The sequence below is a fragment of the Callithrix jacchus genome, chromosome 2 (assembly GCF_049354715.1).
Source record: "Callithrix jacchus isolate 240 chromosome 2, calJac240_pri, whole genome shotgun sequence".
Lineage (NCBI taxonomy): Eukaryota > Metazoa > Chordata > Mammalia > Primates > Cebidae > Callithrix > Callithrix jacchus.
The window spans coordinates 45,173,097-45,188,436 of record NC_133503.1 but is presented as its reverse complement, the minus strand read 5'-3'; the positions used below and the strand labels follow the sequence as shown (position 1 = coordinate 45,188,436).

Sequence of the window (15,340 nt, the reverse complement as noted above, 5' to 3'; positions counted from 1 at the left end):
GAATATTTACACAATGGCTTTTTTTTTAAGCTCTTAAAAGAGAAATATCCCTTGGAGTCCTTTTTGGAGATTTCCAGTGTCTCATCATCAAGCAACATGTCCTTTCAGCTAATAAGATCTTTATGCTTCATAATCATTGCTTAATATTCAAAGATTAAATTTAGGCCATGGAAAGGAAAAAAGACCTCAAAGCAACTCATGTCCCTAAAAGGAAATCAAACTCTAATGTTTTGTGTTCACACAAAGATATTACTATTTTCTACCTTTAGCACTGGCAGATTTAAGTGGGATATGAAAAGCCTCAGCTGCTTTCAATGTGGGTACTTTACCCTGGTAAACATAGGTTCCACCCTTCAGCTTGGCCAATGTTTATAATACTCTGCCCTGCAGAAAAGTGTCCTACTTGGCTCTCCTATCCTCAGTTGGCTTAGACAGATTGGGGAAATGTGCGTGTCACTATCAGCATAATCAGCAGCAATGGGACAGAGGCATATGAGAGTCACCTCCAAAGGCAATGCATATAAACCCTATCCTGGGAGAAATATGTGCTTTTTTTTCAGAAGAAATATTCACTCCAGTGTAAAACCACTTAATAAATTATCTATTCTATTATCTTGTTTAATAATTAAAATTCTTAGAGGCTGATAGGATTATCCCCATTTAAAGGCAAAGAAATAGAAACCCAGAGACATAAAATGACTATCCCAAATTCTCTTAGCAAAATAGAGAATCAAAACTAAATCCCAATCTCCCGGCCCCATTTGGTTACAATCACAATATTTTTCACAATATTATATTGAACTTTACCTACTGAGATGAAGGCCTGGTCTCCCAACTCTCTCATAGATGATTTTAAGCCAGGGAAACTACTTTTTTTAATGTTTATTATTTTATTTGTTTAATGATATGTATTCATTGTAGAGATTTGGGGAAAACAAAATAACCAATAATCTTACTACCAATTTTGCTGACTATATATTGAATTTGCATCACAGTTTTAAGTTAATGCTAGCTAATTCAACAATTTGGGTTCAGAGGGAAATAAATAAGAAAAGCCAAGAATGATTTAAAATTCATGATTTACCCAAGAACCTTTCTTCTTTTTTTTTTCCTTTTGAAACTTTCCTGAGGAAGGAAGTTCAGGCTGCTAATCCACTGTGTTTTCGTTTTTGTTTTTTCCATTAGGATGTTCCTTTTATTAATATTAATTTTAGTACAAATAACATGTTATATTTTGGTAAATTACTTTAGCAGTAAACAATTCACCTCTTTCTCTGCTAAAAGGTTAGAACAGGGGTTGGCACACCATGCCCACAGACCAAATCTATCCCAGAGTGTTTTTGTAAGTAAAGTTTTATTGGAACACAGCCTTTCAGTTATGTATTGTCTCTGGCTGCATTCCTGCTGCAGCTGCAAAGTTGAATAGTTGTGACAAAGGCCCACAAAGCTGAAAATATTTGCTACATGGTCCTTATGGAAGTTCACCTAGTTTAGGATAGGGGCTCTCACACTTTTTATATTCTTTTATATAGCAGGCATATTCACAGACTACTTTATATATAGTTTGGATTATACTATATGCATTTTTCTTTAAAAAAAATCTATTTAGGTTTTGGGGACCAGGTGATATTTGGTTACATGAGTAAGTTCTTTGGTGGTGATTTGTGAGATTTTAGTGCACCCATCACCCGAGCAGTAAACACTGAACCCAGTTTGTAGTTTTTTATTTCTCACCTCCTTCCCACCCTTTCTCCCTGAGTCCCCAAAGTCCATTGTGTCATTCTTCTGCCTTTGCATAATCCTCATAGCTTATCTCCCACTTATGAGTGGAAACATACAATGCCAAGAACCTTTCTTCTATTCAGTCTAGGACATAGAGACACATAATTTCACTCTCCCTTTCCTGCTTTTTCTGCTTAGTAGTTATCACTGTCTAATATACTGTGTGTTATACTCATTTACCTTGTTTATTAACTGTTACCTCCTAGAATGTAGGCTCCATGGATCTTGGGGGTTTGGGGTCTGCTTTGGTCACTGCTGCATCTCCTGCACTCAGAAGAGTACTGGCAGGGTATAGATTCTTTGGAAACACTTGTAGAATACATGAAGAAATAAATGAGTGAATGGGCCCTTCTCTCCTCTCTCTCTCTCTCTCTCTGTCTCTCTCCTCTCTCTCTCTCTCTCTCTCTCTCTCGCTCTCTCTCTCTCTCGCTCTCTCTCTCTCTCTCTCTCGTGTGTGTGTGTGTGTGTTTGTGTGTGTGTGTGTGTGTGTGTGTGTGTGTAATTTATTTTTTTGAGATGGAGTTTCACTCTTGTTGCCCAGGCAGGCTGGTCTCGAACTCCTGACCTCAGGTGATCCACCCACCTTGGCATCCCACAGTGCTGGGATTACAGGCATGAGCCACCACACCTGGCCAATTTCTTTTACGTGGTTATGGTCAGACTGTATATATTTTGTGCCTAACTTTCCTCACCCAAAATAATACAAATAATAAGCATGGAGAGTATCATAAGTTTTTGTTTTGTTTTTCAGGCTAGAGTGCAGTGGCATGATTACCACTCACTGTAGCCTCAACCCTCCAGGCTCAATCAATCCTCCTGCTTCAGCCTCCCCAGTAGCTGGGACTACAGGTGCATGCCACCACAACCGCCTAATTTTTTGTATGTTTTGTAGAGATAGGGGGTCACCATATTGCCCAGTCTGGTCTCAAATTCCTGGGCTCAAGTGATCCACCCACCTCAGCCTCCCTACATGTTGGGATTACAGGTGTAAGCCACTGTGCCTGGCCCTAAGATTCTTTCCATCTTGAAATACAACTTTATTAAAAGAAAATGTGGAAATGGTACTGATGATTGAAAAGAAAAGAAAAACCATTCGTAAACCCACCCTGATAGAACTATCACTAACGTTTTGGTGTCTTCCCATTTAGCTCATCATTTTCAGAGTATAAGTTTTAAATGACGTCATCATACTATCATTAGAATTTTGTGTACTATGGTTTTTATAAGCTTGGAAATTTCACTGCAAAAATAATTTTATGAGATGCATAAAAATTCATCTAATCACTTCCTTATTCTGTAAATTTGTCAATCTTTTTTTAATATCACACTCGACTTTTTTTTCATGAAAAGTTTTTCTAAACTCGAAATTAGGAAATGATATTTGAATGGCCCCCACGCTACCTCTTACCATCCTACCATGACTCTCTTCGTTCCCTCATCCCACCACTGATGAATCATTTATGGCTATGGCTTCTCATTTGTTTGAAGTGGCTCCCTTAAGGAGTGACCTCCCAGTGTCTTCAATTATTATTTTAAATGATGCCTCAGGCCACTGCCTGGCACAGCGGTGCCCTCACCTTCCCCTCTTCTGCCTTCCAAGCATGAAGCTCAGCTGCCAAGCTGGCTTTGCCCCCTCCTGTCCTCAGAGCTGCCGCCAGAGTGCCAGCAGAGAGCCAGATTAACCCCTTTTGTTAGCAGATGTGATTTGCCTGGGATCAGCATTAATAAGGAATGCTGTAAGCAGTCTGGTCAAGATGAACAGATCTGTCAAGCCCCAGGGTTAATTTAATAGCAATCTGTAGTCTGTCGGGGTTATATATTAGCCATGAATACAATGCTCTGTTTTGCTTTTGCCATCTAGTTATTTGGGACAACAGGGAAATAATTTGGATAGAGAGCTCTAAAGGATTTAGAAAAAGAAAAAGAAAATTGACTGTCAAAATGCATCATTCCATTTTCGAGATTATACATGGAGCCACACATTGCTCATCCTCTTTATCCTTCCCTCCCAACTTGAAGGGCAAAAACTACATATGCTGAAAACATGGGCTGCCCTTTAGAGCAGTGCAGGGGGAAATGCCCAGGTTTCTGGAGGATGCAGATATCGAATATCCTCTCCTATCATCCCCATAAGCCATTTAATTTTTAGCAACTAGGCTTCTCTCAAATGTTTCTAGAACTCACCAAATCCTCCAGCAGGTAAAAATCCAAACAATCCCTTGTCAGGCTTTTGTCCCAAATTCTGCTTCAAAAAAAAAAAATCTGATCGTATCATAGCACATAAAAATTCTGGTTCTGGAAAATGCAGTCATCAAAGTGGTAGGTAAATTAAGAGAACACAGACCTGAAGCCAGAAGAGATGGAGCTGCCCTCTCAGATTAGCTGGGATTCTTTTCAAGAGAACCAAAATTATCATATGCAGAAACACCGGCTTTGTAAGGCCATTCTTCAAGGGAGGCAGAGTGGCATGGTGAGAAAAAACCCAGGCTCCAGAGTCAGATAAGCTTAGGTTCAAATCCCAGCTCTGCCCACTGCATCATATAACCTCAAGTAATTTATCTGAGTTCCCTCAGCTGTAAAATGGAGCTGTTAAAGGTCCTGCCCTCATAAGGCTGAGATGAGGGACAAGGGGGACAATGCATGGAAAGTGTTGGCCCAGGGCAGGCCTGGCCCTTGATCAGCATTAGCTACTGGCCATGATTCGCTTCCTCTTACCTTCATCATCACAGTGATTAAAAAGAGGGATAGTTGTGGTTTATCCCTAGAACCCCTTCTAGTCAAACATAGACAAGCCCTTTAGTCAAACAGGAGACCTGCAGGGCAAAGGAAACCAATGGCTTGGGGATACGGGCTGGGTGGTAGGTAGGCTTGGAAAGTCCAGTGAAGGAAAAAAAGATCCAGAGACGGCAGGTCTAGGTAGATCTCGTGAGCACAGCCCCACTGGCGTCCTTGATGGCAGAGGATGTTCCTGGTTTCATAGACATGTTTGGGCACTTTGTTTTTGCACATTCTGACTTCGGGGCTTTATTTTTAGGTGGGAAAAAATAACTGTAGCTGTAGCACCTCCCCCTCCCACACAGCAAAGATCCCTTCCAGTTCAGCTTGTTTTTAGAGCTATACTGGTAGAGGTTGAGAAAGCTGACACCAGATTTTCTTTCTCTATTTTGAGAAAAGAGAAACATGTTGTTCGCTGGCACAGTGGGGTATCAAGGCTCACTCTGGAGGATGAGGAAATTTGACAGCAGCTGAACACTAACCTCTGTTTACCTAATGCCATATCATGGCCACAAAGCCCAGGGCATGGGTCTGTGGCTGAGAGGGCACCAGAGCTGAAGCCTGGAGCCTTCTCCTGAGGGGCATAGGCTCTTGCTCCACAGCATGTGGTGCTAACTGCAATCATATTTATAACTGGCAGAAGTTGAGTTGAAAGGTAGTATTTTATGATTCCAGCAGACCCACATGCCCTGGAGACCCAAGTAATATTTGCATCTGGGTTTGGTGGGAGAAACTGTAGGAACATGTGCTGTAGCTCAGTCTCAAGCCAATTTTAGAAAGAACCCAACAGGGTTTATAAGAGATAATGAAGGGGAAAGAGGCACAAACAAATACAAAGCCATTGCTGCAACAACCTGCAATTTGGAATGCTGTAGCAGGAGCACAGGTAAGATTTGATCATTGATGATTACTTTGTAGGGCTAGCAGGACTAAAAATATCAGCGCATTTGCTTATACTGCATCTAAACTCAAAGGACAGGACTATGCTACTGGCTTAATAAAAAGCATACAAGACTTTGATCCACCTCAGTCTAATGGGACAGTTATATCAAGTTATCGCTTGTCGATTAAATACATTGTTGTCGAAAATGTGGTGTACAAACTCCTGGCACATGCCTTTGCAATTATTATATGTTGATTTTATTTATATTATTTAAAATGTAGCTACCTCATTAAACCCATGATTTTATGACTATTGGGTTACTGTTTAGATAAAGCTAAGTAAAGAAAAAAGTGAATTAATTTAAAGTTGATCTGAAAGAAAAATGTTAAGTAAAAAGTACTACCTGATGATGCACAGATAGGGCAAAAATCACAAAGGTGGCTCACGAGTGGGAGAATCTAGTAAAGGTGGGAGTCCTGTTGTAATAAATTAGGATGTAACAGCATCCACATCACAAGGCTTGTTCTTTGCTGGGTGTTGCTGAGTCCTCAGACAGCACCTCAGCCCCTCTGTGTCCTGATTCCCCAACCTCTTGGTAGAGGTGTGAAGAGATCTGTACAAACCCACTCCTTCACTCATGCCAGACATCCTACCGAAGGGGTTGTTTTCATTGAGTCACCTTCATAAATAAAAGGCTAAATGTTTCATTCCAATATACAAGGATATGGTCTTAAAAAAAATACAGGTTTAATTCTTGATCAGAAAGGGAAATACTGAGAAAAAAAAAACCCAGATGATAAAACTAAGGATGTTTTCCATGGGACCATAAAACGTTCCAACTGGATGGCTTCTTTCTGACACTTAAAAACTCCCTCACAAGCTCAAAAGCAGATCACAACTTAAAGAGACTAGAATCCTTATATATCATATATGAGAGAAATTTTGCATAATTATGAAAGAGCACAGACTTTGCACCTGGGATGAAATCCTAGTGTTGTCACTTAGCCATGTGACTTGAGGCAAGTTACTTACTTTATGCACTTGGAGCAACTGTTTCTACCACTGAAAAAATGAGGATGAGGAAAATGCTGATTATAGAGTTCTTTTAAAGATTAAATGAGATAAAAACACGTGATATGCTTTGCACAGTGAATGGCCTATAGCTAGTGCTCAATTATTGGTAGCAGCTATTATTATCATTATCATCAACATATTATAAAGACGGGCTTAGGGATTTCATGAAAGAGGATGGCAGTCTATTATAGATATCACTTATCTGCCCAAGAATCCAGGTAAGGAATCAAATAAAATTAATTATTTGGTTATAGTAGAACTAGTGCCTTAATCATTATTATAAAATGAGAAGCAAAATGTTTGCAACTTGGTACATTTTAGCATGATTGTACAAGCAGTTAACTTGGGTCGTGAGTGGATGTCTTTTATATGTTTATAGAGGATAAAATGCAAACGAGGAGTCAGGAGACCTGAGTTCTAATGCTATCTCTGACTATTGGGTAACCCTGGGCTATTAAATATTTCCTGAGTCTCATCTGCCTGGGACAAGTGTTTAATGAGGATCCACCATGTGCATAGCAAATTCTGACATATTATACTAATACAAGATGATGCCATTGCTAATTCTCCTTTTCCCCAAGTTCCTGCCTCCTTCTGCTTGTTCCCTCCTTCTCCTGGTTCCCTCCTTGACTCGTCTGTGCCAGATATCGTGGACATTAAGCCGGCCAACATGGAGGAGCTCACGGAGGTGATCACAGCAGCAGAGTTCCACCCCCATCATTGCAACACCTTCGTGTACAGCAGCAGCAAAGGGACAATCCGGCTGTGTGACATGCGGGCATCTGCCCTGTGTGACAGGCACACCAAATGTGAGTAGCAGCTGAAGGGAGGTAGGGGGCATGGCCACTGGCCCCACCATGTGGGAGGAGGGCCTGGAAGCTTTTGATCTCCCTTTCTATACCAGACACTCTAGGAGTAAAGAAACTACAAGTGAGAGTCAGCTCCGTATTTTATGTTTCAGTAAAGATGAACATTCATGTTCGATTCCAAAGCATCCAGAGATGAAAATGAATAAGACATGACCCTTGTCAGAAAAGGTTTTAAATAACAGTGTGATGTGATCCAAATCATGTGTTAAGGAAATCAGGCTTGCTGTCATGGGGAGAATGACTTTGAGGAGTAGCAGGGGGACCAGTTAGGAAACCGTTGAAAGGTGGCCTAAACAAGGAGGTGAGTAGAAATTGAGAGGGCAGATGGGTTCTGGACACATTTTTTTTAATCCATGTAACCTGCATAGTACTGCACAGATCTTGGCCATAATGTGAACAGGACTTGCTGAGCTGTGAGGGAGGCTGAGAACATGAAAGGCATCTAGAACAGCAGCTGGGGAAAGGAGCTGGGAGCTTTTTGGAGAGATTGCGGGTATAGGAAGAACAACTCTAGACGTTCCTATGGTTTGAGTGGGCACCGGAGGAAAGCTTCAGAAATACAGCATGAAAGTACAGCAGACTCATGGCCTTCGGGTCACACTGGAGTTTTCAGGACACTGAGGGAGCCAAGAAGCTCTTAACTTAGTGGGAGCTAAGTGCTTGGATGCAGAAAGGCTGTAACTGCCGGTCCTGATGTGAGCAAGTGAAGCCTGTTAGCACTCACTACAGGTGCTGTGGTAGAAAAGATGGGTCTAGAGCTAGTGAGGGGATTTCAAAAAACTGCTGCTTAGAGTAGAGGTGGCTGGAAGGTGGCAGCAGTCACTGCCCAGTGTTGGGCTAAATAATGTGCAGCTGCCAAGATGTTCAGGAGGGCCATAGCTGTGTATGCCCTGCCATCACCTTCTGCTGCATGCAGTTTTGCCCCTGCAGTTTGCTGTGGAAAGCCAGAAATGAAGACCTTTCTCCCACAGTTTTCAGTTTCAATCCCTGCATGCCATCAGTGATGTGCTGGCTGGCTGTGTGGGTATATGACTAAGAGATGGTTGGAGAGCTTGTGGTCCTTTTGGTAATTTTTGTTTGCTCATTTGTTGCCAGTGGTTTGCATGGGGGATCTGGTATGCAGAGTACAGTGGTAATTCAGAGTGTGGATTCTAAAATCACATGAACCAGGTCAGAACCAGGCTACCCCCTTACTGGCCAACTTTGTCCACCTTCCCTGAACGTTTCTGAGCTTCCACTTTCTCATATGTAATGGGTAAGATTGTCCTAACAACCACCTCAGGGGTTCATTACAGGGCTTAGATGAGATAAATATTAAAAATGGTTACTGAGATACTCTACATTCTTTCTTTTCTATACTAAGTCTTCAATCCTTGGCATGTATTTTATCATTACATCGTATTTCAATTCAGATTAGCCACATTTCAGGTGCTCAAAAGCTCTGTGTGACTAGCGGCTTCCATATTAGTGTAGATTTAGGACATTTCATCATTGCAGAAAATTCTACTAGAGAGTATTGATAGCTTCTTGAGAGGGTGGACTGTTCTGTCTTTTTCACTGCTGTTTTCCTAGCACCTAAAACAGTGCCTGACCTACGATCAGTGTTAATGTTTACTGATGTTTGTGCTAGTGTTGATCTTTGAGCAGTGATCATAACATAAGATGACAAAGTGAAAAGTGTTCAGAACAGAAGAATCAGCATGTGCAAAGATACTGAGGCATGAAAGATCATGTGTCTATGGAACTGTATTATGATTGATGACCAAATGACTTGGATGAGGAGTTGAGGCTCATGAGGAATGCCTGAGCCATGCTATGATGACCATGATTTTAAAAACTTGAGACCAGACACAGTGGCTCATGTGTGTAGTCCCAGCACTTTGGGAGGCAGAGGCAGATGGATCACGAGGTCAGGAGTTCATGACCAGCCTGGCCAAGATGGTGAAACCCCATCTCTACTAAAAATACAAGAATTAGCTGGGTGTGGTAGCATGCACCACAGCTAATCCCAGCTACTCAGGAGGCTGAGGCAGAGAATTGCTTAAACCTGAAAGGCGGAGGTTGCAGTGAGCTGAGATAGTGCCATTGCACTGCAGCCTGGGCAACAGAGTGAGACTCCATGTCAAAAAATATGAATATATAAAAAAGATAAAAACTCAACTTTATTTTCATCAAAGTCAGTAAACGGCCACTAAAGCAACCAGGGGAGTAATATGATCAGAATTAGTTGTTAGGGAAATTACTTGGACAGAAGGAAGAAGGATGAAGGTTAAGTTCTGGCTGAGAGAACAAAGAAACAAGGAGACAGGTTAGGAAGCCACTATAATATAAATAAGCATTTCTTAACAGGACACCATTGAATCTTGTGCTATAAAATTCTTTGTTTCTGGGAAGGGGCTGTCCTGTACGTTGTAGGATGTTTAGCAGCATCCTTGGTCTTGCCCACTAGATGTCAATAACACAAGCCCAGTTATGATAACCAAAAATGTCTGCAGGCATCGTGAAATACCCTCTTGGCAAAAACATTGCTCCCAGTTGAGAACCACTGATCTAGACTGCAACTCATTCAGTCACAGATATGGCCTGATATTCTTGTATCTGCAATGTGTTTGTTACAACAGGGAACTCTGGTACAATGGAAAGGTAAGACTTATCTCCTGTACTCAAGAAAATTTAAATTTAGCTAATGAGACAAGATGCACCCAGGAAGCATTTCAGGAACAATGGATAAGGCAGTTTAGTTTTAATAGTCAAGTTTATGGTGGAGATAAGGAAGGGTTAGTCCATTCAGAGGGGACTAGGACATTTGAAACTGACCTCACAGTAAGGCAGAGGCTGAGTAGTTGAGTGTTGAAGTACAACAAGTAGAATTTGGTTAGGTGGGAAACAGGAAGAAGAGTATTGTTGGCAGCGAGCACAGAATGGGCAGAATTCTGAAGTAATAAAGTAATGGAAATTTTGAAGAGTGTTAAAAAGTGTCAGACTTTTTAAAGAGAAAGGGGAACCTTGGGTTAATAAGGTTAAATAGGGATAATAGTTTATATCAGGTTCATCCTTGAAGATCAGATTCCAAAATGTATGTTGTCATGTTTTCATTCATTCAATGAGAACTTATTTTATACCCAGAGTCTGGTTCCCATAGTATCAGGTCCCTCTTAAGCTGTTCCACCAAATACAGTTCTGGCGGGGCCAAGCCATAAGCCCTGCTGCCATGGAAGGAGGGCACAAAGAAGAATCAAGCCCCTCCCATGTGCTCTGAGTAGCCCAACCTACCAGCAAAGGCAAAACAGTGCATGCCTGGCAGAGAACAGCGACCCTGGAGGGAGCAGGGGGTTAGGGGTGCTGACCGCACCAATTTTCTTTGAAGTCTTATTTTTCTTTCTAAAATTTCATGTGACTTTTATATTTTAAACCCATAGAATGTCTGTTTTCACTTTAGTTTAATAATTACATTTCTACCCCACTCCCAAATTTTAAACAGAATTGATGTTTCTGAAAGATGTAACGTTTATCCTATAGCTTTCTGTACTTTTTAGTATACCCCCATATCCTCCCCTCTTCCTAACCCCTGAGGATACATACAGGTACCCCAGTTTGAGAAGCACAGTTTCTAGTATGTGGGGAGTAATTTGAGATCATTTAGCTGGACCACAGAGTTAATAAAATTTGTGTTTCATGGAAGATTAACACAGTGGTCATGTGAAGAAAGGTAGGAAAGTTAGAAGGTTTTGCTTTAGTCTCAATTTGGAACCTAGATAAAGAATAGGGGATAGAGATCCAAAGGATGAGAAGAGGGGAAAGGAACATTTTCTTTTAAAATAACTGTGGGTGTTGTGACATTAAAGGTTAGCATTCATCACACATGGATGTAATATGCATTGTTCAGTGCCATTTCCCTTTAGATACTAAACTCTTTGAGGATGAGAATTGAATCTGATTTGGTCACATTTTTGAACCCCTGACACATAGTGGGGGTCAGGGTATATTTAATAAATAAATGTGTGCCTAAGGGTTGACATAAATGACAAGTGGGAATGGGGATGGATGTAAAGTCTCTGTCTCCCAGAGAGAATGAAGGGTTGGGATTCAGTGTGGGACATGTTATGGGTGAGGCGACATGAGCTATCTAAGGAGTCAGGGCCTCTCTGGTGAGTGAAGGCAGAACCAGGCTTGCTGGGCCACCAACCCAGGGTTGATGCCAGAGATGGCACAGGAAGCCCTGGCATCCCCATAGCCCGGTGTGGCTGACACCAGCCTCAGCTTTGGAGTCAGACAGACCCATGTGAGTTCTGGATATTGGGGAGTCAACTGATTGGGAAGCTTGATGAACCCTGAACAGAAGGGCAGGGATTAGAAAAGGGCAAGACCTTAGAAGCTTTCAAAACTAGAATGGTAAATAACTAATGGATACTAGGCTTAATACCTAGATGATGAAATAACCTGCACAAAAAAAAACCCTCATGACACACGTTTACCTGTGTGACAAACCTGCACATGTACCCCTGAACTTAAAAAAAGGGGAACGATCCAAGATGGCCGATCACTAACATCCCGGGATTGCAGCTCTTAGGGAAGGCGCAGAGAACTAGAGGACGCCACACTTTCAGACAAAGTCTGGTTGCTCACGGAGCAGAAGATCACCCAGTGGTGGAAACACACGAGTCGCCAGCGCGACTCTCGTGGTCGGCGCAGCAGTTCCGCCGGCACATCAACGTGGCAGCGCTCGCGCAGAGTAAACAGGACAGGTTCCCCTTCTGATTGAGGTTTGGAGCCCCCGGGAAGGCAGAGTCGCCTACTACGGAAACAAGAAGGAAGCCAGACAGGAGAATCCTGGGCAGAAAAGCACCATCAGTTTTAACGCCGCTGCTCTGGCCCTGGGAACTAACAACCTGGACGTCCACTCAAGAGACCTAATCTGAAAGTTGGTAAATTCAAAGACGGCAGGAGGATAAATTTACAATGACGGGAAGAAACCAGCATAAAAAAGCTGAGAACACTCAAAATCAGAACGCCTCTCCCTCTAAAGATGATCACAGTTCCACATTGACAATGGAACAAGGCTTGATGGAGAACGGCGCCTCCTGATGACAGAATCACTCTTCAAGGAATGGATAATAACAAACTTCGGTGAGTTAAAAGAACACGTTGTAGCCCAACGTAAAGAAACTAGGAACTTTGAAAAAAGGTTTGATGAAATCCTATTGCTAATAGACAACTTAGAGAGGAGTATGAGTGAATTAATGGAACTGAAGAATACAATACAGGAACTCCGAGAAGTATGCACAGGTTTAAACACTCGAATTGTTCAAGCAGAAGAAGGGATATCAGCGGTCAAAGTCCAACTTAATGAAATAAAACATGAAGAAAAGATTAGAGAAAAAAGGATAAAAAGGAATGAGCAAAGTCTCCAAGAAATGTGGGACTATGTGAAAAGACCAAATTTACGTTTGATAGGTGTACCTGAATGCGACGGAGAGAATGAATCCAAGCTGGAAAATACCCTTCAGGATATTATTCAGGAAAATTTTCCTAAACTAGCAAAGCAGGTCAACATTCAACCCCAGGTAATACAGAGAACACCACAAAGATATTCCTCAAGAAGAGCAACCCCAAAGCACATAATCGTTAGATTCACCAGGGTTGAAACGAAGGAGAGGATACTAAGGGCAGCCAGAGAGAAAGGTCAGATTACCCACAAAGGCAAGCCTATCAGACTTACAGCAGATCTCTGGGCAGAAACTCTACAGGCCAGAAGAGAGTGGGGGCCAATATTCAACATCCTCAAAGAACAGAACCTTCAGCCCAGAATTTCATATCCAGCCAAACTAAGCTTCACAACTGAAGGAAAAATGAAATCTTTTATGAACAAGCAAGAACTCAGAGATTTTATTACCACCAGGCCTGCCTTACAAGAGCTTCTGAAAGAAGCATTACACACAGAAAGAAACAACCAGTATTAGCCTTTCTAAAAATACACCAAAAAGTAAAGAGCACCAACATAAAGAAGAATTTACACCAACGAATGGATAAAACAGCCAGTCAACATCAAATGGCAGTAACCCTAAATTTAAATTGACTGAATTCCCAATCAAAAGACACAGCCAAAACCCAACGGCATGTTACATCCAGACCTGTTTCACATGCAAGGATACACAAAGACTCAAAACAAAGGGATGGAGAAAGATTTACCAACCAAATGGAGAGCAAAAATAAATAATAAATAAATAAAAAGCAGGAGTTGCAATTCTTGTATCGGATAAAATAGATTTTAAAGCAACAAAGATATAGTGGTAAAAGGATCAATGCAACAACAAGAGCTAACGATCCTAACACCCAGATAGGAGACTTAGATTAAATGAGACAGAAAATTAATAAGGATATCAAGGACTCGAACTCAGATCCAGAACAAGTAAACTTAATAAATATTTATAGAGCTCTCCACTTCAAATACACAAAATATACATTCTTGTCAATACCACATCACACCCACCCATTAGTTTAAATGAAACATTGATGGGCCATTATTAATACCCAATTTTTTTCAAAATACAGCAATATTTCCATTTACTCTCCCTCTGTCTCTTCCTCTTTCTTCCTCACCTTTACTTATTTTTTTTTTCTTTCCTTCTCTCAAAAAAAAAGAAATCAACTTGTAAACCTCTAAATTCAGGTTGGCAATGTCTCTTTCATTGCTTGATTTCCTTTCTTCCCTTCCCTCCCTCCCTCCCTTCCTCCCCGCTTCCTCCCTTCCTTCCTTCCTTCATCCCTTCCTTCCTCCCTACCGTCCTTATTCCCTTCCTCCTGCCTTCCTCCCCCCCCCCAAAAAAAAAAAAAGTTAAAAAAAAAAAAACTAGAATGATTTAGAGCAGATGCTTTGGAATCAGAACTCAGCTCTGATACTCAGTACCTGCATGACTTCAAGCAAGTTGTTTAATCCTTTTGAGCCCCAGATTCCTCATTTGAAAGTAGAAATATTAAGGACAGCATCATAGGGCAGGTTGTTCACAAGAGCTAAATTGCTTGTGTGTGAGACCCTAGCCCTCTGCCAGGCACAAAGGAGTCAATAAATGACAGCAGCAGTTATCACAGTTACTCATCCTGGATCCCCCCTGGTCCCGGGCTGCAGATATAAGATGTTCGAGACCCCCAACCCTCTTGCCAGATATAGGAGGCCTCATTATTCATTTAATCAATATTTGTTAATCACATATTTTATGTCAGGTACTGTATCCAACTCTGGGGACACAAGGGTGAGCAAAAACAGACTTGGTCTCCCTGGTTTCCTCCCTCTTAGAGCTTACTGTCTGTATTAGGGTTCTCCGGACAAACAGAACCAGTAGGCTGTGTGTGTGTGTGTATGTATGTGTGTAAAGAATTTATCATAAGGAATTAGATCACATACTTATGAAGGCTGACAAGCCCCAAGGTCTGCAGCCTGCAGCCAGCAAGCTGAAGACACAGGAGAGCCAATGGTGGTGTTCTAGTCTAAAAGCCGTCAGAGGCCTAGGTGCAGTGGCTTACACCGGTAATCCCAGCCCTTTGGGAGGCTGAGGCAGGCAGATCACATGAGGTCAGGAGTTCGAGAGCAGCCTGGGCAACATGGTGAAACCCCACCTGTACTGAAATTAGAAATTAGCCAGGTATGGTGTTACACACCTGTAGTCCCAGTTACTCAGGAGGCTGAGGCAGGAGCATCATTTGAACCCAGGAGGTAGAGCTTGCAGTGAGCTGAGATTGCACCACTGCAAGCCAGCATGGGTGACAGAGCAAGACTTTATCTCAAATAAATAAATAAATAAATAAATAAAACCATCAGGCCAAAGACTCAGGAAAAACCAGTGTTTCCGTTCAAGTCCAGAGGTCGGGGGGAGGGGGCACAGTGTTCCAGCTTGAAAGCAGTCAGCCAGAGAAGTTCTCTGTCACTTGCAGGAGAGTCAGCGTTTTTATTCTCTTCAGG

General features: G+C 41.8%; 1 protein-coding gene across 36 annotated transcripts in view; it reads left to right on the top strand.

Moving 5' to 3' along the window:
• PPP2R2B (protein phosphatase 2 regulatory subunit Bbeta) overlaps positions 1-15,340 on the top strand; it is a 494,567-nt gene that overhangs the window by 427,479 nt on the left and 51,748 nt on the right. For all 36 annotated transcript variants that reach the window (XM_002744335.5, XM_078362503.1, XM_078362412.1 and 33 more), the window contains one exon: positions 7,159-7,323. In XM_002744335.5, coding sequence (XP_002744381.1) covers positions 7,159-7,323 — 165 coding nt within the window. The remainder of the gene's footprint in view (positions 1-7,158; positions 7,324-15,340) is intronic.